Source organism: Falco peregrinus, chromosome 2 (assembly GCF_023634155.1).
Source record: "Falco peregrinus isolate bFalPer1 chromosome 2, bFalPer1.pri, whole genome shotgun sequence".
Lineage (NCBI taxonomy): Eukaryota > Metazoa > Chordata > Aves > Falconiformes > Falconidae > Falco > Falco peregrinus.
In genome coordinates, this window is record NC_073722.1 from 104137804 (window position 1) to 104164341 (window position 26538).

The 26538-nt window shown below is 45.1% G+C and overlaps 1 protein-coding gene across 1 annotated transcript in view; it reads left to right on the forward strand.

Annotated features, from left to right (window-relative positions):
- MYBBP1A (MYB binding protein 1a) overlaps positions 1-26538 on the forward strand; it is a 61666-nt gene extending 35128 nt beyond the window's left edge. The window contains exons 24-27 of the mRNA XM_055796278.1: positions 11224-11337; positions 22902-23003; positions 24163-24287; positions 25909-26538. Of these exons, the coding sequence (XP_055652253.1) occupies positions 11224-11337; positions 22902-23003; positions 24163-24287; positions 25909-26419 (852 nt within the window). The 3' untranslated portion in view covers positions 26420-26538. The remainder of the gene's footprint in view (positions 1-11223; positions 11338-22901; positions 23004-24162; positions 24288-25908) is intronic.

A 26538-nucleotide genomic window follows, 5' to 3' on the forward strand; every position in this document is an offset into this window, starting at 1 on the left:
TTTTGAGGGAAACATTAAGACTGATTGGCCTTTCTGATATGGTAAGTGGTTACCCCTGGGAGAAATGAATCTCTGTTCACCAAAGCAGCAGACTGATCCATGGATTGTTCTGTATTGATTGCTGTGTCCTGAGGGTCTGCCTATTGGCCTCTGGTGAAAGAGGAGCGCAAGGGTAAATAATGTCTTCCCCAGCCCTGAATGCTCACTAGCTGTATCTTTGTTGTATGCAAATGAAGTATTCAGAGCTTAATACCATCAGCCAGGCCTGGACCAGGAGTCCAGTGTGTTATTTTACATGTTCATTGTTTTGACTGCCCAAATGTCCTGCAGACCCTTCAGGAAGCCTGCCAGTGAAGCGCAGTATTTAATGTGCAGATATCCTCTGAAAAACTGCGGTGTCAAGTCTTCTCCCTCTGTGTACTGACTCATCTTTACTGCCTTTAAAATCTGGCAACATCTTATTTCTGTCACTAGTTCTTGTTAGATTGTGGTGACTGTAGGAGGGAGCTTTGATAATTTTTTAAAATTATTTTTTAATTATTTTTTCCCCCCTTCCTTTCCTAGCTGCCAACAGAACGATGCTGAAGGAAGCAGCTGTACATGTGCCCACTTGTATTGGGCACAAATGTCCTGCTGGAGTGAGCAGGCTTTCACAAATGAGTTCCTCTGGTTAGGCAAGTGCAAGATGAGGCTTTTGCTCTGACAAGAGCGTCGTCCAGAGCACTGTTTGCAGAGGAACCAAGCATGGGAAAAAAATCCATTCAGCAGCAGTGGAGAGAACATGATTTGCAGAGTCCCTGATTAAACAAATTAAATAATGATGTTTTAGGGCATGAAGAAACCGGTATGTAAGTGAATACCATATATATACCTTGGTCTGCAGGCAGGCTGCTCAAGTGTCTTGACTGCTAGTCCTGGGTTTTCTCCTGGCTCAAGTACATGTAAAAAAAACATACTGGTGTGATTGTCAGTGGAGGCAATGACTGTTTTTTTCCCTATAGGACTAAGGCTGACATAGCTCGTGTAGGTGCAGCTGCATTATATAAAGGTGGTTTCTGTGGGGTGTAGCTCATTCCATGTTTTTCAGCCAGATTGAGCGGTGGTGGTTTAAGTGCTTGTGTCTTGCAATAGCTGTTTTCATGTTGTGGAGGAGGAGGATGTGCCAGCATAGCTAATGTGATAAAACTTTTTGTAGTATAGACAAGTAAGCAGCAGCAGAATGAAGTTAACAGCCCATCTGATCGATGTGACAGCTGCTCTTCAGAGCCTTGGGAATAGTAGGAGAATTGTATAGGTTTCTTAACTTCTCATTGCTGCTGCTTAAAGCAGGATATCTGAGCCACGGGTGAAGAGGTTTGTGAATGATAATAAAAATAAAGGGGAGAGGGGAGTGAGCAGGAGGGGTAGAAGATGAAGATTTCTTCACAGTCAGTTTTTTCTCAATTGCTGTCTTCCAGGGAGCTTTGTTCTTTTCAGTAAGCCTAGCTGTAAAACCTCAAATCCAAAAAGCAGGATAGTGAGGACCAAGACTGGAATGTAGCACTGCATCCTGTGCATTTGGTTTTCCCCTACTTGCAGGTGTTGTAGCAAGCGATTTCCACTATCGCCAAGTCATTGGGGTTGAGCCTGTGTCATGGAGGTGAGAGACCCCATTTGCCTGCTGCCTAGCAGGTGATGAGCAGGTGATTGCTTTTCCATTTTTTCTGTTGCTGAGATAGTGACTGAGAAGTTGGTCCGTGCTGGGAATTACTGGCGTATGTTCCAACAGCTTAAGAGGACACACAAACCTTTGTGTTTGCAAACTACTGTTCAGCTTGTTTAGAAACCAGCTAGAGAGACGGGTGTTGGCTGTTTCAGAGGTTTAGAAATAGAAGTGGATATAAAAAACCCACAGACCCAACAGAGTTCGCTGATAATTTTTTGCACTCAAGAAGACCTAAACAGATCATCTGCATGACGATAGTCAAATGAGCAAAACGTGTCTCGTGTGTGACAATTATTTTCAAGTGCTAATAATGCAAGCTGTTGCGAGTTGTTTAAATGTTCCTGGCCGGAAAGCATCCTGCTGTATCACAGAAAACTGCTTTTTTGCTAGGAACAGGTACAATCTATTTTGCATTAAACTGTTGCAGTGAGGTTGGCTTATTCTAAACCACTGAAAATTGCAAAGGCTTGATGACCTAGGTAGGATGTTCGGTGGGAGTACACTGAGTAAGATTGCCTCTGTCATCCAAAGTTGTAAAATGTAATTTAGGTGTCACTTAAATGCTTTACATGTTGTAATTAACTAGCGTTGCAAAATCTGTCTTATCCATTTGTTGCAGAAGCTTAATTTAAGCTATAAAATATCATTTGTTTTGATCACTTTTTGGCAAGGAGAATTTTGTTCCTGGGCTCATAAATCTCCTATTTTGTGGTTTTTTTGCAAGGCCAGGCAGAGGGAGGGCTAGGAGGACACTCCTTTGTGGCCCAGAGCATGGCGTTTGGTGCACAGGGAAGGTGTGGGAGCAGGGCATAGTGGTTGATGGGTGGCGGGTTCTGCTCGGTGTCTGCTGCATTATTGTGCCTTGCCTGTTTCTGGAGGCAGGAGGAAAAATTTGCAAGCCTGGAAACTGGCCTCTGGTAGGACAGCTTCTGTGCTGGCCACGTGTCCTGCCTACTTCAGACAGCAATATTGGACCTTGTCAAGGCTGGCTGAGGGAGCATCTTGATTAAGATGGATCAATAAGCTTGGAAAGCTGATTGATTAGTCTGAAGACACTGGATTGTAACAGGAAATACCAAATTCAGCTCCTGAGCCAGATGTTCATGCAGAAGAGATTTTCATGGTCTTCACTGGGCCAGCATGAGGTATCTCTGACTTTGCTTGCGGGCAGCTGCACGGCCTAGGCACCGTGCTGCGGCAGTGCTGTCACGCAGGCCTGTTTTGCCCCAGAGCTCGTCACAGGTGGCTTTCTGAGCCTGGCTGCTGCAGCGTGGTGCCCAGTGGGGCTTGGAGCTCCGCTTGAGCCTGGCGGTGTCTGTGGGCCAGGCTGAACAGAGGAGGCAGCCACGAACAGGGCGCAGGATGGGCACTCCCTGGGTCCCTTAACCAGGGGAGACAACTGGGTAAATTTGGGGTAAAAGTCTAATGTGTAATGCTGCCTGGGAGGACTGGCAGCACATTTTTAAACCTAAAGTTGGTTATGGAGATGCTCGGGTGGCCTGGCATGGGCACTTCTGCATAACTGCATGCGCCAGCCGTGTTGTCATTGCAGTCCTGCTTCTCCCAGAAGGCGCTAGTGTTTTCCACTCCGAAACCTTTTAGATAGCTGCTAAATGAGAATCTTGGCTCCACGGCTTGTGTGTGCCTTGTTTTAGCAGTGGTGAGGAAGTTAAAAATTAATTTTTGTTCTCAAAAATAGTTTTCTTAAGCCACAGCCTTATCCTCCCTTTACCTTGAATTTGAAACATCTATGGAACATTTGCTTGCATGTGTGCATGCATGCCATGTGAAATACTGTAGTTATAGCTTGTGGATTGAGGAAAATTGCTTTGGCAAATGTTTCTTAATCGCCTCTGGTTTTCACTTTTCACATCTAAAGCCTTCAAGTAAGTTTTGTATGTTTGAATTAAAGAAACGGTGTTTGATGCTTGTTCAGTGAGGATACTTGTTAAGGATCTTGAAGGATGATTTTTCGTTTGTCCTTAACTTGGAAAGAATCCTTTTTTTCCCATCTTCTCACCACCCCCAAAGAATTTGCAGCTTGGTCCTGTTGAGGTTAACAGGTGAAACTCCAGAGTTTTAAGGTAGTCACAAGTTGAAGTTGTCTGTTAAATACTGTCATGATGGCTCTCAGCCAAGAAGGTTGTCTTGCCTGCAGTGTTGGAGTGCTGAGTCTTCTGTAATTCTGATTTTAATGTGTCAAGGAAGGTTAGGAAGCTTGCTATATATAGCATAAACAGAACTGCTGCTCCTTCTGAACAGCCTGCTGTGAACGGGGACAGGGAGCGCCATTGTTGTGGGCCTTATTCTCCTTTACCTTTCATAATTTGCCCTTTTGGATAAGCTTCTAGGCCGTACCTAACTTCAGCTCTGCCTGCCGAACTGTTATGAACCAGAATTGTAGCTTATAGGCTCAGAAATGCTCAAATGCATGAAACAAATGTGGCAGAGAAATGAAAAGCAAGCCCTGAAACTCAAGACTACTCTGTTGGAGCCTTTCTCTCCATCCCACATCCAGTGTAAACGTAAAAACAGAGTAGTTTTGTGGGAGCAGAGTTGGCAATAGATTGGCACTTGCTTCATGGCTTTGCATGCTCTTTGTTTTCTTTTTACAAAAGCTTTGACAGTAATTGGAAGAGACTTCTGCTGTGGTGCTCTGGGTATCCTGCCCTGTAGTACTAAATGACAGGTTATTTTCCTATAACCAATACTCCTGTAAGCTGGAGCTTGCTGTGGGTTTGGGGTTGGGGGAGGGTTTGGTTGGTTGTGTATTTTATTTTTTCAATATGTAACAAATGGCAGAGAGCGGAGGAATTGATTTCATAGTTTGATTATTTCTTAAAATTCAAAGCAAGCTTATTTTAGAATATCCCATATTCTTAGCATATGGTCTTTCACCTCAGCTTTCCTGGTAGTATTTGTCACAAATGCAGTATGTGATTCATGTGATTGCAGTCTCAAAGGGCTTGGGAGGTGAGAATTTCTAGAAGCGCAATTATTTTTTGCCATATCACTGTGGTGGTAGAATAGCCTTAATGCTGAGGGTTACATACTACGAGCTGCTGTTTTATAATGTGTGCTGCTGGCAGGTCAGGTTATGCTGTGCTGCTGTAATGTGTGTGCCAGAAGGGAGACATCAGTGAGTGCTCTGAAATACCAGTAACCTGTGTGGTGTGATACCACCTGTATATTTTTGTCTCCTGGACTTCCAAGAGCAGTGAAATGATAGCACTAAAGCTCCTGATGCTTTTTCAGTTCTAAAAATATATTTGAGTTGCACAAACTTGTAATTTTCCAGATAACGTTTACTTCTTGTGTATATATTACATCAAGGGAAAAAGAAGCTGTTGCCATGCTGGTGACATGCTCCATGTAGATAAAACTGTGTCCACGATGCAAAAGTGATAGGCGTAAGGTGGGGAAAAAAGTCTATCTTGGTGTCTTTGGTAAGGATTTAAAGTCCCCACTGCTTCTGTTACCTTGAGCAAGGAGGTGTCAGGTAGCTCAAATATTGTCCTGGGTCAGACCTAATGAGATGTTTCTGGCCTGCCATGTGCTTCAGGCAAACCAGTTAAATTTACCGCCTCTCTCCTGTAAGCTGGAAATGCCTTAGGGGAATTTGGAAGGGTTAATCGGCTGTAGCCTGGGAGCTACTTGGAGATCATCTGACAAAACGGCTGTGTGAAAACTCGGACTTGATGTCTGGCATGTTGCAGTGTGGACACACCTTCAGTTTCCTGCTCCTCTGATGGTGTCTGGGTGATGGGTAACTGCTGATTTCAGTGTCTTTTCTCATGGGAGTGTGTCTGTGTGGTCTTTTTTCACTTGCTTGCAAAGCCACCTGCAGCCAGCTTCCTAAAACGCTGGGAACTGAGAAAAGCATTTGGTTTTGCATCAGAAACAAGAGCCTTCCTATTAACTGTGTGCTTTTCTTTGAAAAACAGCCCTGAATTTAGGTCATGCCTTCATGTCTTCAAGATTGCAAACAGGATCTCTACAGCATTGCAAAGGCTTGTTTGGTTTTGGCTTTCTCTTTCCCAACGGCAGTGACGGAAAGATGTCTTGATCTGTTGCTCTCCATCCAGCTAACCTGGATGGTGAGTCACCTGGATGGGGACTGGGGAGAGCTGCTCTTCTGCCCTACATGGCTGCTACGCCTGTGCCAGATATTTGCTTTCAACAATGAAAAGAAAATGAAAAAAATGGAGGGGAAAAAAAAAAAAAAAGAAAACAGTGGCTGAATTCGTAGGGTTAATCCCTTGCTCGCTGTTTTTAATAATCAGGCTGTGTGTCTTGTCCTTTCCTGTCAATGGTAAAGGCAGGTTGTATAACCCAGCAACCCCGCCAGCTTGCACTCCTTTTTAGCATCTAAATAAGGTAGATGAGCACATCTGGGAATTACCAGCCCATCTTGGTTACTGCAGTGACTATGTTTACTATTTCAGGAAAAAATCTTGACCGTTTATACTGAATGGGATTTTGTGTAATCATTGTAGATAAGAAAGAAAGAAAGAAAGCTGACAGAAAATCACAAGGTCAGCGCCGTAGTTCATTATTGCTTGTTCTCTTCTCCCACATGGACTGATAATGACTGTTTCTGGCTCATTTAGTCATATGGTTGATAGGTATATGTGGGAGTGTATATATGTATCTACTATCTCTGCTTGAATAGACTTCACTTTTATTTATATCTTACCATTTTATGGTCTTTCTTTTCAAAAACTGACATTAAGGAGAAAATGTTTTGATTAGGCAACTGGGTGGCTCCTAGGGCGCAGGATGGGCTGCAGCCTTCTCCTCTGCCCTTAATGAAAAGCTCTAATGTGGCTGTCAGCTGCTTGTAACTCTTCTCACATGTTCTTGTTTCAGAGATTGTGCATATTGGGGGGACGACAACTTTCTCTTCTGAACTGGACTGGAATTTGGTAGCTGGGACTCTTGGGTCTTCTGCTATTTTTGTCCATTTGTGAAGTGTTGATAATACTTGGCTCTCTTGTAGGGCTGTCATGAACAGAGCAGGCTTGATTTGGCACAGAAAATGCAGTGGATTCTCTATGATATTCTTGGGAACAGTATTGTCCTGACAGCCTCCAAAATTGCCAAATGCTTGGAAGATACTTCAAAATACCAGTGGTGCTGGGGAGGGCAGGAGGGAGAGGGACAGAACTGGGTAGTTGTTGAGCTCCAGGTCTGTGTTGGATTTTGTGGGAGTACTTTCAAAACTTCAATTTGCTGCTGGTCTCTGATGTGATGGTAAAACATGTGGCTGATCCCTGTATCATGTCTAAAAGAAACATCATGAACATGTTAAGGGTAAATGATGGACTGTGAGAAATTGTGGAGGTTGATAAGTGTTCTGATGCAAAAGATTTGAAGGAGCTGGGGTGGCTTGGCTTCTCCTGAGGTGTTCTGTGTGTGGCCTTGCCTTTCAAAAGCCTCGGTGAGGAGGTAGGAATTGGTTGATTGTGTAAGGTCAGTGCCTCCTCTAGTGAACAGGTCCCAACTGCTTCTGAGGAAGGTGTAAGAAAGCTGACAGGAATCAGACATGTGATCTGTGTATGGGGAAAGTTTCTTTTTACTACTGTGTCTTTTTCCTACTGCTCAGCAAGGAGAGGGCTTGTGTCTTTGAGCGCAAGCTTGTAAAATGCTGCCTTTTTTTTTTTTTTTTTAATGTGAATGAAAACATCTTGCATGCTTGCATTCATGTAATTTTCTTGCACACATGTATTTTCTTGCATGCATGCGCACACACACTAGAACCTCTTTCACGGAACAGAAAATAGGTAGATTTTGTGACTATTTTTTTGTTTCTAAAGGATCTTTTTGGATTACTGGTATTGTCACAGGAGCACCACCAAACGGTAGCAGTGTGTTTTCAGACGTGGCAAGTTTTGGACGCTAGCAATGGGAAGAGCCTCATTCAGGATATGGCTTGAAAAGCCTCGCATTTTTTGAGGCTGTTTTTATAAAAAACGTTGAGTGTCTGGGTTGCTAAAAATAAGGTTAGTGTGATGTGTCAAGATGGGCAAGTAAGATGGCTTGTGATATCTGGAAACACTGACTAGCCCTCTAAAGCAGGTGTGAGGGGGAGGTGATCATTCACTTCCAAATGCATGGATGTTCACACCTCTGTGTCTACTTTCAGCTGCATTGTGCCCATTTATTTGAGAAGATAAACCAAGGAAAATGGATTGCAAAGGGAGAGCTGTTTCCTTGTGACCTTAGGGAAATGGTTCCTAGAGATCTGACTTGCTTTGGGTCTTCCCTTCTGCAAAGTGCTCATACTCTTAGCCCCTCTTATATTAGTAACATTAAGCATATGTTACCTGGCGAAGCTTCTGGAGGTCATGAAAGTGATTCTTCTTTGAGTGTTTAAAGTCCTTTTTGTGAGTTCTGCCAGAGACTATTCTATAGCAGCTGTTTCACGCCCTTCCAGCCAGTGATCTGACGTTTCTTAGCCCTGACAGATGAACTTGTGGCTGAAGAGCCATTGCTGAGGACTATTACGTTCCAAGGTGCTGTGGCAGCTTTGTGGTCCTGGTTGCTAGATTGTTTTCTCTGAGTACATTTACTTGTTATGCAATCTTCAGATGACATCCAGGATCCTTTTTCACATGCTGATAGATGCTGCAAGTGAGGTGTGATGGTTGCACCTCTTTCTGAAAAAGGAACTTGGTGCCCCTCCAGCGTTGGTTTGAACTTGCTGAGATGGGATGGCATCAGTGGGAGGAGTGGGAAGTGCAGTTTTTTATTAGGTTTACCCTGGGACTGGGGTTGAAGAGCTGGGTTTTAGCTTTGGTTCTGCCTCCGATTTTTCTGGCTGACTCTACTGATGTCAGTTCTTCTCACTGTGGCTATTTCACTGTGCAGTTTGCTCCAGAAAAATAGGCTATACGAGACCTACGTGTTAGTGACTGGGTCTAGAAATAGAAGAGTCACTGGCTCTATGATGAATATGATAACCTTAAACTACAGCATAGCGTCATACTGGGCACTGAGCTCCTTGTAATTATTTGTGTCACGTTTGCTCTCTGACTGAGATGTTCTTAAGTCAAATTTTATTTCAATCGGCAAGTAAATCTTTTTATTCTTTCAAACAAGAAAAGTTGTTCATGCTTATTACTAGATTATCATTGGGTTAAAAAACAATCAGGAAACACAGGATTGTGTTGAGTACAGCAATAGCAATGTTTTAATTACGTGGAACTCAAAACGTATTTTCTCTTTGCTTGAATCTAATATACGGGCTGGAGGCATGAAAGCTATGAGTGTGACAAAATTACTAAAGAGTGATAGCACCAGCCAGGATTCTCAGTTGACTGGGTGTTTTGACTTCCTCATTTATGACACCCAGAAGGGAATGTTCAGTGGTTTTTTTTTCCTTTCTTTTACAATAATTTTCAAGCTTAGTGCTTACTGAGGACTAGGTCCCATTCAGGGTCTGTTCCGTCAGTCCAGCATTTGAGTCTTGGGTCTCCAGATCTCAATGTTCCTTTGGATGGCTTTGATTTCTTTCCAGTTCTTTCCCTCATTGACTTGCCAGTGCTCTTACCCACTGCTGACTGGTACAATTCCTGAGCAGGCCCTTGTCACTGTTGCCTCTGGTCCTCTGTTAGCCTCTTGAGTAAATCTGTAGTCTTGAGGTACTGTCAGGATACCCTAACTAGGACCTTTCTCTGTGCTTTGCACCCACTTGCAGTATGAATGCTTTTGTAATTGTCAAAGAAAGGGTCAGTGCCTTGAGGTTTATGACCCTGCCTGAGCCTTTCAGAATGAATTATGGCCTTTCATCTGCTCCGAGGGTCGCCTTCTCTTTGTAACTGCACTGAAGTGACTTTCCACTACATTTGGTACATGCATGCAGGCATGCCATAATTTGTTCTGTAAGACACAGCCTCCTCATAATTACAAGGAATATGTAAGCCTGACTGCTACAAATATGGCATTAGGATGTGCTCTCTCATTAAATCAACGTAAATCTTTTGACATAGTCTTGTTGGTTCCCTGCATTTTTCTCCCTGGAGTAAAGAACATACTTGTTTGCAAGTGAAAGCTCGCTCTATTTGGGTAATTTTCTTCATCGGCCATACTGGTGCAAACTGAGATAAGCTTACATAGATGTGTGACGTTAGACTGTTGTAACACCAATACGAGTGCTGGAATTATCTGGTGAGTGTCTTGTGTTCAGTGTCCTGTTCCTCCCGGAAGCCAGAAGTATGTTGGATAGGAAACATGGACCTCCTTGAGTTTGTGAGGTGTTCTGTTTGACTGCCCATGACTTTGAACGGCCTTAGCGCTCTCAGGAGATCCAGGGATTTCTTCTCTTTCATCACTTTGAATTTTTCAGTAAATAATTCCCTAAAAATTCTCCCCTGTAAGTGAGGGTACCACGTGGCCAGTTTTTAGCCTCTTGCTACATGTTTTCCAGGTTGCTTCCTTTGGACCCAAGGGGTATCTGGAAGCCACTCTGGGTGTCACTAGGCTGCATTTTTTCTTGAGGACTCTTAGACTTTTGATCTCAATGGTGTCTTTGATAAGGAGTTTTACAAGCTGTGCTCAGTTGTTTTCTGTAGGGTGGGTTCAGTTGCAACATGTGGTTAAAAAATGGCAGCCCTTGATTTCTTTGGATGAAATTAACTCTTGATGTAATTCCCAATGATTTTTAATATTTATAACTGTATTCAGTTTTAGTCTGTGTGATAGCAGCTAGAGGCAACCTTTTTTTTTTTTGAATGTGAGTAGAATTTGCTCACTAACTTTATGCTGCTACAAAAAAATTTCCTTTAAGTACTCTAAACTATTTGCACTAGTTCTCATTAGTGTATTCTCTGCATTTTTATCATTGGTTTTTGTCTATCGCTGCATTTTTCTTGTACCTAAGAAAGCCTTAAATAGGAATTCCAGAATAAAAAAGACCTTGTAAGAAGATTGCAGATTACTGTTGGTTTTCTAGTGGCTATTCTTTTCATTGCCGTGTTAAGGTAGAGGCTTAATGATCAAGTTTGGCTCCAGGGCAAGGCTGAGTGCTGCTCTGAACAGCAGTTTCTATCTAGAGTTCTGTTGAAACGAAGCATTTGCTAACCTGCCAGCTTTTATTTTTGTTTATTTGTGCCTGCTGTATTCATCAGGGCATGGCAAAGTGTACAGTCATGCAGAGGGTTGCCTGAAGACTTTTGGAGGCTGACAGTGATGCACTCCGAGCAGCTACTAAAGCGCGTTTTGGTTATTAATGCCGAAATCTAGAAGTGGCATGATCCCTCTACTCCCCTATGACCTTCTCTTTTAAGTATGTGCATTCAACCAAAACCCACCACCCTGTCTCCTGGGGGGTGACTCTGTTAGGGTCTAGAGAATGTTTTCTACCAGCGACATACATGTTGGTGAGGATATGCAGCATTTGTAACATGCCTGTTCCCTGGATGCTGTGCCTAGCTCTTTGCTTCAGTGGGTATTTGCGTTGCTAACACCTTCCCTAGAGAGTGTGGAGTTTCACATCTCCTTTTCCCTTTCTCTTTCAGGCCCAGGCCTGTTTGCTTCTCCAGAAGGTTCTGCTACTTCGTGAACTGAAGCTCTTCATGACAGAGGAGGAGTGGGAGGAATTGATCAGAGAAAGCATCAGCCAAGTGACAGAGGTAACAAGCTTCAACGTGTTAAACATATAGATAGCACCTAATGGCTGCTGCTTTTACTGGTGTTGCTTGTTCTCAGAGCTGGAGGCTGCAACTGTGCTTGGCTTAACTGATCTTAGAGGGGTTGTGCCAGCTTGCACCAGGCCCCAGTAGTGTCCACCAGAATTACAGCATTCTTGTAACACCACTTTAGACGTATTTTCAGAGTGCAAGCAGTGTGTCTGGTACAGCCCAGCAGTGCCTGTGTACAAATCCGAGGGACAGAGCTCAAGTTTTAGGGAATACACTCATACAGATCAGTTTAAGGTGGTTTTAAAAAATGAAAGTTTTAGTTGAGAGGTGTGAACATTTACTTCAGTTCAGAAAATGTTATGGAAGTTCTGTATTTGAATGAACTTCAGGGCCAAAGAGAGAGGGCTGAAGTACACTAGACTTCTGACTCCTGGTGTGTTGCAGGCCTTCTGGACCAGACTCTTTTACTGATTCAGGGAAATCTTAAAATGCATTCATTGGAAAATAATTTGTACAGAAAAAACAGTGACAGATATTGCGGGGCTTCTGATTCAGTGGCAAGTGCAGATTGTACCTGAAGACAGTTTTTGGGTGCAGCTATTATGTAGGGGATGATCTGTGGGACAGGAGACTGAAGAAGCACATGCCATTCAATTATATCCTCATGGACTGATGTGGGGGGAACCAAGCAGCCAAATTAATGTTATGATGCGGTGACCAAACTTGATGACATGAGAGATTCCAGTCTTGGTGTTTCTACGTAACTGTAGTATTTACCTCTTTCTAAGTGTAGCTTTCATTCTTTACTTGCTTCTTTAAATGCTGGTTACGTGGTAATTTAAGTCATTCTATAATTTACCATATTGGAACAGAACGATTAGGTCTGTTTTCTTTAGTCGAGGAGGGACAAAATAGAAGCAAGTTGAAATCAAGGAATTCAGAGGTGCTCTTTAAAATTATTGAGGAAGCAGATAATCCTGGGTTTCATTAATTAGCTTTTATTTAATGATTACATCAGGAGTCCAATGGGTGGAGTTGGGTATGATTTTATTTTCCAGCTACATAAAACATGCCACTCCTCCCAACCTGGTCATCTCCATGTTTCTCTCTGGCAGCTGAATACCTGCAGGACTCAGTGATTCACCGGGAAACCACAAACATCTACAATGCCTTTATGTTGTTCTTGTCAGGGAAAGTTTAACATCTTGCAACCCGTCCAGTATTTTAATGAGCTTTGCTTACCAAAGCTTCCTCAGTGCCTCTCATTTCTGTGGTCATCTTGTGTTTAAAGAAAAATTCCTGGGAAATATTGTCAGTTTGTTTGGGCTGTCCAAGGTATACCCTGTGGGCAGGAGGCCTCGCGTACTATTAACTGGCAGTGGCATATAGGTGCTGATGCTCTTTTTGGCCTGAAAAAGCCCTGACCCAACATTTTTACAGAGTGCTTTGTTGGTGGGCATATATGTACAGGGTTTTGTCTCCCTTCTTCCTGCTCCCCCCTTGCACTAACACCAGTGCTGGTATGACTCCTTGCAGCTGGGACAACTGCATGTCTTTAAATGTTGCTGTAACTAGGAGGGATCAAGGACTTTATAGTCCATATACCAGTTTTGATTCATAGCCAAAGGCTGATACTTGTGCTGCAAAACTTTCTAAAGCGGCAAAAGGTAATCTTTGTCTGTTTGGGGGTGCAGAAATGCTCACTTTTCTAAGTAATAGCTGTGAGAACATACGGTGGCTCTGTGGAGTAGTAGAACAATGCTCATATCATGACTGATTTCTTTTGGAGATGGTAAAAAAAATCCCTTGGAGCAGAAGTCAGAGGTCCAGGATACTGAACAAATTTAGAATCTGTAGAAAGTATGTATTTGCCAAAGAGAGTAACCCACCATTAAAATGACTTGCTGCAGAGTTTATTAGCTCTGAATCTCCAGGTGGAGGCTGTGTGCTTGACTGAAAAAGAAACTGCAGGTTGGGTAGGAGTTATGGCCTGCTTGTTGAAATTATGAGGTAAGTTTGCATTGTGTTGGGCAAGAGCTTGGGCTAAATGGTAGCCCTTTCTGTCCCTGAGGTCCACACACACCTCTGCTTAGCTAGAGGGTAGGGAGTTTCTCCTGCAGCTCAGTCTTGTCCCTTTTCATCGGAGACTTGTTTTGGTGGGCCCTTCCAGGTCAGCCATGATTTTGGAGGTGACCGTGTAAGCAGGTAAATGTTGGCATGTGAATGCTTACCCGTGAGAACCTGGACTAAGAGCTGTAACTCATGATGCTGTGGAAAATGAAGACATTTTATTGCCCTTCCTCTAGTTAAGGGATCTGCAGTTGTTGTCATTGGCCATTCCTGTCACTATCCCTTACAAATAGCCTTTTTTATTTAAGAGGAAAAAATGATTATGCAGAATTTTATACCTTTCTTTGACCCAGGGAGAAGTCCGAAATAACCTGGGAGGTCCAACTCTAATTGACAATACTTGTAATTCAAGCAGCGGTATTGTTCACAACGGAGCTGTTACCTGAAGGGTTTGCTGCACTCTGTGCTTGGTCAGATTTGCAGCTATGGGGCTGGTAGCTCTGGAAGTGCAGGATTGCCGTTGCAAGGCTGTGAAGGGATGGGGTGCTGTCTCCTGGTGTCTGTCATCCCGTCTGTAATTGCACTGCATACCTGCAGAGCACCAGGTGAGGAACGGGGAGCCTGGGATGGTTTTAGGCAGTGATAATGTTCTGGAGCTGGGAAAGAAGCAATGTGAGAAAACTGTGGTCTTGGATATCATTGAATTATGTGTGCAAAACTAAGAGGCAGATGAGGCAGGATCAACGGCCAGGAACTTTTAAGCGAAGAGACAGCTTCCTGAAATAGCAGCTCTGGCTGCTGTGAGGCAATGGCTCTTGTGCTTGCATAAGCTAACTTGACCTTACTTGTTCCCAAAATGTTTAAGCATGCTTATAAAACATATATCACAGTCATGAGGAATTCATGTTTGCCATCTCCTTACTGTTGGCAAGGCAAGTCTTGGTATCATAGTGGGTGCTTCGGAGTTGACTTGTTTTTACGAGAGCTCTGCTTGCTGTTGGTGCTCTTGGCTTGTTGTGCTGGGTCTCCTGAGCAGAAAGCCTTGTCCACAAGCCCTGCGACTGCCAAGGTGAGGAAGCAGAGAAGTAGCTTTGGCACAGTTTTGGCCTCCCAAGTCCGAAATAGTTACTTTACACAAAGCAGAATGTTACTACAGTTATTCAAGTTTATTCTAATGTTGGGAGTCTAGACGGCTCAGTTATGTTTACAATATAAAGAAATTGCTTCATATTGTAAATGACAGAGCTCACCTGAGATCCTAGACTGACAGAAACTTTTTCCTCTTCCAGAGCTTTGTTCTTTTATCAGTAGGTCTCAAAGCACTTTACAAAGGAAATTCAAACCAGTGAGTTGTTGATGCAATGAAGAAAGTATTTTGCATAAACCCAAGTTCTAATGTATTTACTTAAGTCATTCACCCCGTTTCACAGATGACACATGACACGCTTGGCTGTTAGCTGAGCCAAGAATCAAACTCTGGTCTCCTGAGACATCCCAGAGACACTCTCTGTGCACGGACAATCTGTTTTTTAACTTGGCTTCACAACAGCCCGGTGTTGGATAGCAATCCCTGTCCCTGCCTTACCTAAGGAGGGTGCTGGTGGTTGTGAGTCCAGACTGCTCGGAGTCATGCAGTGAGGCTGGTGGCAGAAGGTGAGGCCCAGGTTCCCCATTTCATGCAAGGAGCTGCCCCACGGTTTTGGTGGGATCTCCGTGGGGTTGCTGCTAGGGCACACACACTGTCTTTTTGACTCTGTCAAGCGCCTCTCGATTTGGTCTTCCAGCTCTCCCAGTTGTCATTGCTGGCACCTGCTGGTGTTTGTTTCCCCATTAGATATATTTCTGTTTTCTTTCTGGTGGGTTACAAAAGTGCTGTCTTGGCTTTAGAGTGATCTTGAACCTGTGCCAATTTTTGAGTAACTCACTGACAGATTTGGGGCAGGAAGCTCCAGGATCTGAATACATAGTTTTTTTACCTTTTTTTGTCATCCCTTTGGCAGAGACTGGCTGCCTTGCCTTCCTGAGCTGAGGTGCTTTGTGTAACTCCCAACTTAAGCTGAAACTCACAGTTATGATGTGAAAGTCAGGGGGAGGTGGGAAAGGATCTTGAGGAATAGTCCAGAAAATGTGTTTTCACGGCTGAGCAACTCCAATACAGAACAGCCCTCCGAAAACTGTTGTTGAAACTGCTTTCTCCAGCTTGTACACAGCAGTTTCCTGAGGGTTTCCTTTGTTTCTCTTCTGCAGTAAGTACATCATAGGAACAGCCCAACTTTATTACTCTTTTTTCCTTTGCTTGTTGTGTCAGTGTCATAAGGGATGGGCAGAGCGGATAGTGTTCAGGTTGGTTGGTAGAAAACAAAATGGGATCAAGGCATCCTAGGACGTAAAAACGCTCACAGAATCTGATACCTAAGTCCAGTGCAAGACCAGAGCTTTCCCAGTCACCGATAGTGGAGACATTCAGATAAATATACACATAATCCTAATGAGACACATGTGATTCCACTTAGGTGGTTACTTATATTCGGACTGGGCAGGCAGCAGTGTTTCCATTGAAAGGCATGAATGTAGACATGGGCTGTGCAAGGGATGGTATCGATAACCCAAAACCTCTTTTCCAAGACTTGTATCATTTGAAAGTTACTGTATGCTGACAACTTTTTTTATTGTGTGGCATTAGAGGGCTTTGTGGCTATTGTGTTGTTCAGCGAGGGATTTAAAATAACTAGCTGGAACCACTCAGAATGTGTGGGGGAGAGAGGGGTGTACTATCTAGCCTTCCAGTGTAGACATGCCCTTCATTTCTGAAGGGCATCCCATTTGATTATCAGGGTCTTAATTTGTAGGGAGATGAATTATTAACAATGACTTCATCAAATCTCTAAAAAAGCTGTTCTTCAATTTTTGTCCTGAAGATTGCCTGAATTTTATCTGTCCATCTTTATAAATTCTTAATTCATTGCCCTTTCTCAGCCTCTTAGCTTGTAAAATGAGGCCAGTAGTGATTTAACTGATATCTTTGACATGCTTTCGGAATGCTGGATGTCTCTGTGGAGAACTTGCTCTCCTCTGTTCCCTCAGCTCCCCTGTATGGATTTCCCTGCTGCATTTTCATGTGGTCTGTGGAAAAAAAAATAAAAATCAGATCTTTAAACTTGGGAAAACATTGACATTTTCTGTGAGAATGGCTTCCGGATTTGGGGGCTCCTCCCTCCAGTAACAGCCAAAATAAATATTGCAAAAATGCAAAAAATGCCCTTTAGTCATACCCTTTGACATAGGGGTCTGCTTAGTCCCCTGCCTTCCCTTCCTCTCTCAGTCAGGGACAAGCAGAAACCTGGTGGTTCCCTTCCCTTTGTGAGCATTTCTTGACTTGTATTTGCTAGAGATGCAAGGAAAAAAGTTTTGAACACTTGTACTTTGTCTGCAGAAACTTAGTGAGAGAGAACGGAGGGAGGAGGGACTGGTTTTTTTGGTGGGGTTTTTTGTGTTGGGTTTTTTTTTTTTCTCCTCTTTAAGTGCTCTCGACAGCAGCTGCCGTCCTGTTCAGGTGGGTGGTGTGAGACCCTCTCTGGGTGTGCTCGTGTACCTTGCGTACGTGGAGCTGGAAATGCATCTGGAAACTGGTGTGGAGCAGCATACTCATCTCTCGTCCCTTCTTTGTCTTTCATGATCTAACCCTAAGTTCTAGCTTGGGTTCCTCTGTTGTAGAGTGAATACTGTCATGAAAGGAAGTATTTGAGGGTGGCTTGTCTGGGTTTTGGGAAGCTCAGAGTTGATTCCTGGCTCTGTCGTGATCTGTGTGACTCAGTCTTGTTACTTGGCCTCTGTGAGCCTCTGCGAAACTGAGGGAATGATGCTGGCTTGCCTCTTGCCTCTCAGGAGAAATGTGAGTGTAATTGCAGGTGAGGCGAGGGTGCTTACATTGGATAATAACAGGAGCTGTGAGCACACAGAATACTAAAATAATTTGGTTGTCAGTTTGTTATTAGCTTCTAAATAGCAGAGGAAGGCTGTGCCCCTCCCAAACCTCTCAGCTTACCTGTATGTTGACGTAGGAAAACTTGTGCTTTGGCTGAGATAAAAGGCACAGGCTTGTAGGGCCCCAAACCCACTTGCTGGAGCCCCTCGGGGTGTGAGCCCACCACAGGGACCCTGTTGCTCTGGGCCCCCGCATGCAGCATGGGAGCTAGGGCAAAGCTTTCGCTTTCACAGTCGGCGTGAAAGCAGTCAGTGTGCTGAGAGCAGGCCTCTTCAGCGCTTTCTGGTCGTGACTGTGACCATTCAGTAGGGTGGAAATTTTGCTGAACTATTTACAGCTGGAGAAGAGAATTTACCTTAGCAACCTGGGGCTGTGGCAGGGAGTGTAAGGTCGTGCAGGGCGGGTGGAGGTATATGTTTTGCAGAAGGCACTTGGCACTTTATTCAGCCATGAATCCGCACATTTATCCATCAGCACCAGGCCTGTTATGGGGGAGGAGGGGGAAGGATGGAGATAGCGCAGTGTGCGGAAAGAATGCAGGTTGGCTGGGATTCTCCAGCTCACGGAGCAGTGATGGATCTGTCAGAAGGGCTGGGCTGTTTGTTTTGAACAATGAAATAGGCTGAAGGATGTGCTGGGAATGCTTAAATATCAAATGGTGTTCCAATTTCCAGCTAGGAAACGTGCTCGTCTCTTGGTAGCAGAATAGATCCTGCTGTGTCTTTTTAAGTCTGGGCTAAGTGTGTCCCCCACTGTGGTACCTGTGAAAGGGGCAGAGGTGCAGGCAGGCTGAGACTGTAGGGGAGTGCGAATGTGGAGGCTTCCAGAAATCTTGCCTGGCTCCATGTAACAGTGTATTGCCATATCCCCTGCAGGGAAAGCTGGGCAGTGGCTGGGATGCTGACGTTGGCTCTGGATGCACATGCATCACTTTTTGCTGTATGGCAGGTTTCAGGGGAACCTGAAACTAGGTTTAGGCTAAGACTAACATCCTATCTGGGAGACTGAGGCATAGAGCTGCCTCAGTTTGTTAACCACAGAGCTAGGTTAACTAGTTGCCAGCCCTCTGTCCTAATTGTATGACTGAATTGCTGCAGGTATTTACCTCCTGTGCTCTAACAAACTTGTTTTATGCTTCGTAAAGATGAAGGAATGTTGTGAAGTGCAATGAGAAATGGAATGAAGGTTGGATCCTGCAGTAGTTGGGGAATATAAGAAATAACACTGATAGATAAGATGCTGGGAGTGTGTTCCTTCTCCTCGTAGAAGTCCAAGAAGCAGAGATCTTTGGATCCAGGAGTGCCTTCTACCAGAAACAGCCAGAGGGTTTCGGCAGCAGCGTGTTTGATACAAGACAAAACCATCTCTGCCTGCTGAATCCATGTAGGGTGAGGCAGGAACTGTGTTGCTGTATTGGCTTGAGATGAGATGGGAGTTCCAGCTGTGAAAACTGCCTCCGTATTTTTTCCTTTTGGAAAATGACCTGCCTAGATCTGCTGACAGCTCAGATGTGCAGGCATGATTAACCATCACAGGTATTACTGAGCTGTAACTGGAACCGGGGTTCCCTGGAATTTGGGACTGGCTGTTACTGAAGGAGCAGAGTAAGAAAAGCAGAAAATGGGAGAAAACCCCCACAATCAGCAAGTGATGCAAGTGTAGCTTTTGAGTAGAAGTCATGTGGTCTCTCTGCTTTTAGTATCGAGTGATTGGGTTGTGTGGCTGTCGGGTTGGTAATGCTTTCAGAGCCGGGGAAGGGAGAGCTGGGTACGCTTGCCAAGAGTGCTTGATGGCAGAGAATCACAGAACAGGTGGTTAGACGAGTTCTTCTGCGTTTTCCCTTAACCCTCCACCACTGACCTGTAGCATAGCTGGAAGCAAAACCCCTGCTTTGTGCCTCAGTCTTGCTGTGTAAAATGGAGATACTTGCCAACCTTGCGCAAGTCTTTTGTGATCTAATCAGTGTTTGAGGCTCTCCTAAGGATGCTGCAGATGACTGAAATACTGCTTTCCTTTTCAAGGCATTTTTGCCATGTGTTGCGGCTTGCCATCTGTTACATAATAGCTTTTGCTTTAATTTTATGATTGTATTTTATATATTCCCCAAATGAAATCATGGTAGGCCTGTGAAATGATTGACCTACACAACTGGGGTGGCACTGTTAATTTCATCTTTCTTCAGATAGCTGAGGGGGGGAGCAGACCAAAGCGATCTGCTGTGCGAACTCACAACATACAGACAACAGTTGGTACCTTATGTAGCAAGAAATTATGACAGATACTTGGGAAGGCTGCTTTTGAGGTTTAGACCCAGTTCCCATTGAAGAAGTTTGGGATCAGTTCCCTAAGGCTTGCCAGCAGCCCCAGTCCAAAGTCAGCTGCTTTTACATAAGCAGAGCACAGCATGTTTCTCTTGGTGTTGCATGCTAACGCAGATCCCACAAAAGCAACAGCTCCGCCGTGTACACTCCCCGTGCTAGGAGGACGAGAGTGAAGCAACGTGTGACAGAAGATAGTCATCTCATGTAGCGTGCAGTGGGGAAGTACTCTGAGGCAGTGGTGAGGAGATCAAGATAACAAGTGACACTGAGCTGAGCGGGAATTGAACTCAAGTCTTTAAGTTGGCTTGATTGTCTCAACCATACCACATACAGAGGTACTGGCATTTTTGTGCTCTTCGGAGTAAATTTCTTTCACACCCTTTGTAGCAGAAGGGAAAGGGAAAAGACACATACTGAGAAACAGTAAGACTTCATCTGAATCCAGCTTCCTTAAAGCCAATCCATTCTGCTTCGGGACTAGAGAAAACTGCGTACTGTAGAAATGAATTATCTGCTGCTTCTTTGCTGCTCCTTCGGCTTCTCCACCCACTACCACTCCTTCTTGTTCCTTCCTGGTCTTCTCTGAGTGCTGTTTAAAAGTGATCCATTTCAGTTTGCAAAGCTGTTTGCAAAGCGCTTAAATTCTACTGAATAGCTTCTGGCTATTTATGCTGGTGGAACTGCACTTGTGTTTCCAGACTCATGCAAAACACTCCTTTTAATATAAATGCTTAGTCTTACAGAACTGATGTTGCTAGACTAGTGGTATTTTCTATCTCCACCTGGGCAAGCCACCCTTTTTGTTCTGCAGGTCTGCATGAATTTGGTAGGGCACCCCAAACTAGACACACTTCCCAATTTCCCAAGCACCTGAAAACTGTTTGCAGACTTCTGAAAATCAGCCCCTCGGGTGTTTTTCAGAGCTATAGGACTTTTCTGTTGACTTCAGTAGGATTTGTTTCAAACCCTTCAAAGGATCAGGGCAATTCTGAGAAGTAGGGATGGCAGCAAGAACAGCCAGAGTCGAGCCAGTGCAATTTAAATGCAGTTGTGTACATCTCTCATCTACGGTGAAGAGAAGACGCAGTTTATTTTTAACACCTTCTTAATTCTGAAATGTTTGCATATTAAAAAGAAAAAATGACAGCTGGCTTCACTGTGGCTCCTTCTCACAGTACTGCACTGATCCTTCTTGTTCCAAAGAGCTGACAATCCGTACTGATTTCCTCTCACTGTGAACTTGTATGCAACTTAGCAAAATAAGGATGTCAACCTAACAGCCTCTCTGAAAGCTGCTTCAACCACAAGTAATGACTGTTCACCTGGCAGTGTCTTGTTCTTCAAATTGCAAAGAAATCTGTTATGCAAATCAGGCTTTTTTGTTTTTATTATTGTTGATGTTATTTATTATTGTTATTTATTGTGGTAAGACTAATAAATGGAGTGTGCGTGGCATATGAGGTGTTACATCCTACATGTGAAGGTTTCTTTTTAATTTTTTTTTAAACCCCCCCCCCCCCATTTGTTTCTCATTTTATCTGAGAGACTTTAGAGCTATTAAATTGTGTGACCTTGTAGGGTAGTGACAGCTCTGGAATAGAGTTGCAGCACATCTGTCTATATCAGGAGAGAGTAATTAGCAAGGTATTGATAGTCAGATGTAGTTATGGCATGAATTTCAGCCAGTAGAACGTGGTGGCTTTCTAATACAGGGCTTGAGTGGACCATCCCGGTCAGGAAATAACTATCTTTGTTTTTTAAAACAGGTATTCTGAGGGTGTGGGGCCTGTACAGATAGTAAATAATGCCCCTTGAAGGCCTCTGTTCCTGCAGCTATTATGTGGTCTCCCCACTTTTTCTGCTAAAATTGTTCTTTACCCTCTTGCTGGGTATCGTTATTTTTCTGTTGTGGGTGTCGTTACTGAAAGAGCCTGCTTTGGAGAATAAATTCCTTTTTTTCTCTCAGTATCTGTGAGGATTTTTACTTTATTTGTCAGCTTTATGCTGATACAGATGGAGTAGGTTTGCTCAGTCCTTAAAATTACTTCCAGTCTGAACGGATCAAAAGAGATAGGTGGTCTCATGGGAGAGATTGCATTTCCTGGAGAACTACGACCTTCCACTGCTGGGTGCAGGTTTGGTGCAGTGATGCATGTTGCCTGAGGAACTGAGGATGCTGAGCCTGGGGTGGACCTTGCCTGTTGGCTGCGTTGGCATGGTCAAATTCCAAGCAAAGGCAGGCTTGGCCACATGCAGCCTTCTCTAGAGAAGTAGGCTGCGATGGGGCAAACCACTGTCTACAAGAAGCTTTGTCCCTGCAAATCCTGTCTCATGTTGGTGTAATCCATGCAGGCTCCGGGGCTTGCTGTGGTGTGTGCATCCACACAGGAATACAGTGGGGAAGAAACCTACCGTGTAACTGGGCTGTGAGGACCAGCTGCAGGCAGAGGATCAGTACGCCTGAGCCGCCGGGCCACCTCTTTGATCCATCTGCCTTTTTAAGGCCATTTTCTGCCCTTCTCCACTTGTAAATAACTCTGGCTTTTATTTGACCTGTCTTTGGAGTGATTTTCCTCTAAGCCAGACCTTTCAGTGTCTCAGAAACCCTGCAGCACATAAAGGGAACACAGACGAGATTTTTCTCTCAGTCATTTCAGTGAATTTAAGCTTGATTGACAAGCCCTGTTCTAGTGCCGGCAACGGGGATTTCCTAGGGACGTTAATGGATTTTTGCATTAGTGCTTTATGTGTAAATCCCAGCTTCTGCAGCTGGGTAGCTGTTGTCCCTCAGGTGACACTGTTGTCTGGCAGCCTCCTGGGCTTTCCAGGGCAGGGGCAGATACCATCTTTTTCTCCAGAAGGCAGTAACGTGTCTCCAGTTGCGCTTTAGCTTAGAAACTAAGGGGAGCAGCTAGGTTGTGCCTTGCCGCTACGTTTCCTCTTGCCAAATTTGTCCAGTTGTTTCTTAGTTAACCTGAGCATCAGCTGCTTCTACCACGTACCCTCCCGAGCATTTCCAGAGTTTGGTGGGGTTTGTGTTCCAGAGTTATTTTGGTGACAGGTTAATCCCGCCAGTCGTTCCTCATTTCTACTTTCTCCTGAGAAATTTGTTTATCTCCTGGTAATTTGTTTCCCCATATAATGCATGCTTCTTCTCGATCTTCCCATTTAATCTGCAGAGTTTGAAAATGGTTGGCAAGTGTATCGTGAAGGCTGAGAAAGAGAAAGTTGCCAGGAGCTTGGAGCTGTTGAACTTTCTCCTCAAAACTGTGACGGAGCAGGTGAGTGCACGACCCGATGTGCGGCAGATGGCTGTTCTGAATACCCCCAAGGCCTCTTTTAAATGTCACACTTGGATTTTACCTTGTGACTGCTACATCCCACCTGATTTCTTACCAAAGGTACCCCTAGAGGGAATGCCTGGCTGAATGTGAGGACAGAAAAGCCCTCATGTCTGAAGGAGTGATCCATAGCTCTTATGAGCTGATCTCCAGGAGCTCGTTGAAGGATTTGTGCAGTGTTCTGCAAACACATGTGGCATTTCCTTTCTTATCAGCAGAAATACAGCCTGGGATACGGTGGCGGTGAGCTGGATTTTGTCCCAGATGATTGCTGTGGCCGATCCACTGAACCCCAGAGATTTTGATTCCCAAAACCTGAGACTTGTTCAGAAGCTTTGTGAGGGGGAGTGAAGCTTTGTTCCGGAGCTTTGTCTTCCCTAATGAAAAACAGTTTTTTTGAACACGAGAAGATTTTCTGTAGGTGAAAAGTAAGTCTCCAGCATGGTCTTATTTACTGGAGCAAAATACCATAAGCAGCAGAATTGCTGAAGCCCAGTTTCCTACTGATAAGCACTGAGCTCACACCACAGCCTGTTTCTTTGTGAAGACCTAATAGGAAAGTGGGTGGAGGAGAGAAATTATTTCCAAGGCTCTTGTAGGAACTGAATAGCCTTTGAGACACCCCTTACTGTCAGGTTTTACTGAAATTAGCCAGTGGGTTACTGAAGAGGCAGCCAGAGGCAGCGTGATTGTGGTCTTTCGAAACCAGACTGAAAATACTGCTGCTTTTCTTTTAGATTGGTACATAGTCTTGTGTTGTCTTCCCCCTGCTCCCAGCCATGGACTGGAAAGGGAAGAGGACCGAAGGACCTTTCAGTCCCTTTTGTGGCAGTATGGTTCTAGCTGTTAGACTCACACCTTTCATGCTAGAGCCCAGTTTTCAAGCAAACTCTGTACCTGATGGCGTGGTGTGACTTGACTCACCGATTTTTGCCCCCAAACTGAAGTGTTGCACTTGGGCTTAGGGTAGTGGCTTGGAGAAGCCAGGCAGGATTGGTTATTCCTGCCATAGTCTTATCCTGAGGGCGGCCTGTGCCCTGCTGCTGTGACTGCCCCTTCTGAGTTCGCTCTGTGGATTGTTTGTGCTTCCCTCTCACAGAAGCTGCGTGTGAAGTTGACGGAGTTGGACAAAGTGCTGGTAGCTCTGAACCAGCCAGAAGGCATTGGGAATTCAGCACGTCTCGACTCTCTCTACTGGAACGTCATGCGCTGGCTGAATTACACGTATGTATGCTTGGCACTCTGGCTTCTCGGCTTGCCTGGGAGACTGCCTGCCTGTCTACTTGTCCTTGTTGATGTGGGGAAGTAGGAAGAGAAAGGAAGTCAAGGCAGTGTGGACTGATTCTGCAAATGTGAGGCTGGAGGGAATGAGCAGCTGTCCTGGGAAGTGACTGGATACCAGAGAGTACATGCCAGGACCTTCAGTCCTTTCCAGTGATTTTTGGGCTCCTTAGCGTCTGGATCGCCAGCCTGATGCTTGGAGTGGTGGCCTTGCAGCTCTGAAAGCTGAAGAGCGTTCAGTGTTTATGCTTTAGTGCTCCTGCATTAAGTGGCTGCTGGAGTTGATTTTTGCTTTGGGGCAACAAAAAAATAACGTAGGATCTTTTCCTCCTTTCTACCAATAGCTTGCAGTCAGAACTTTGGTTTCCCCTTCCTGCTGGCAGTATTTAGTGAGACACACAGCATCAGGGAATGCTGGGTGCTCTGCTCATGACCGGGAGCTGTGGTCCCAGTGTGTGGGTGGCCCGGTCTGTGGTATCTCAGCCCAGCAAGAGGCTCTGAGGGAAATGCCTGCGTGTAGCTCGCTGTGAGAGGGCTCACAGGCAGCGAGGAGTCACACAAGGCAGCTGAAGCTGTTGTTGTGGCCCCTTCTAACGCTTTGAGCAGGCTTGCAGGGCACGGTGGCCTCACCCAGCCCGATGACACAGCCCCAGGTCACACAGGTCCCCCGGCACTGTACTTCATGGTTTAGGAGCTAGTAGAGACGGCAGCTAGGAGGGCGATGGCTAAGGTAGGAAATGCTGAGCTTGTGCATGCTGTCAGAGGAAGGGATTGGGGTTCAGGGGTGCCGTCTTGCTGTGACACGCAGAGATCCTTGTGCAGGTGAGTTGATACAAACCTAGGGCAGGTGTAGTTTGTGCACAGGATCCTGGTGGAGGTGCTGAGAGGCAAGTGCCAACATCAGGTTGTCAGGATAGCATTTCTCCACCCTGAAGAGGCACAGCTTGAAAAACTCTCCGGAAAGCTTCCCAAGGGAAAGCAGGCCATGGAATTAGAGCCTGGTTCCTTCTCAGGACTCCTGTGTGGGGACTGAGCTGGTGCGGAGCAGCACAGGCTGGGTGGCGGTGAAGGTGCTGAGGGACTCTGTCAGAGAAAGGCAGCAGCGGGGGCTGTCACGCGTGCGTGCAAAGGCTGCTTAGATGAGACCGCAATGGTCTGTTGGGGGTTCTTGCTGGAAGACCCTTGGGATTCTCAGCACAATGAAGGCCTTGCAGGGGCCGTTGCCTTGGACAGACAGACAGTGTCTCGGTAGCCCTGCACAGGGCCACCCACCGGTGTGCTTGAGAAGGTGGCAAGTACAGCGTTACCTGGTCTGTGGAATCGAGATTCTTCCTCAAGTCTCCGTGTCCCTTCCTGAGTCCTGGGGTGGCCCCTGCTGTTCATTGAACCAGCCCCTGTGCAGACTGAGGACCGCTTCCAGGGATAACGCTCATCCCTGCAGCATGCCTGTGCTTCCTGCGCCTTTCTCGTGCTTCTGCCTGTTCATGGGCTGCCTGTAGCATGGATCACATGGTTCCCTGGCTGTAAACTAAGTTGCTTTTGATTTTTGGTGCTCTCTTTGCAGGAAGCCCAAGAAGGAGAAGACAGCTAATAAGCCTGCACAGGAAGCAGAGCCACTGAAGCGGAAGAAGAAAGGCTTCCTGCCAGAGACCAAGAAGCGCAAGAATCGCAAGAAAGGCACCCAGAAGAATGGAGTAGCACCAGTAACTAGTGAAGATGGAGTACAAGCAGCTCCAGAGGAGCAGCCTCTGGGAGCAGAAACCCCCCAAAAGAAGAAAGGCCTTGTGCCCGTTAGCAGCAAACGCGAGAGTCAGAACAGAGCGATCAGGGAGAATGGAGTGGCGGTGGTGGGGGGTGGGGAGGAAGCTGTTAATGGAGGAGATGCTGTGGCTGACAAGAAGAAGAAGAAGAAGAAGAGGATGAACAGAAAGAGAAAAGGTGATGCAGGCAATGAAGCTGAGCAGGTTCCAGCTGCAAAGAAAACCAAGGAGAGTGTCAGCCAGGAGACCCAGCAGAAGCAGGGCAAAGCCAAGAAGAAAAGAAAAGAGAAAAAAACTCCAGTGTCACAGCAGTAAACTCCAGGGACTCACACAGGCCTGACATGGCTAGTGTGGCTCAGAAGACTGTTTTAATACCTTTTATAACTATAGTTTTTATGTCCTTCATGGGTTTAAATAAACTTCCATGATGCTGA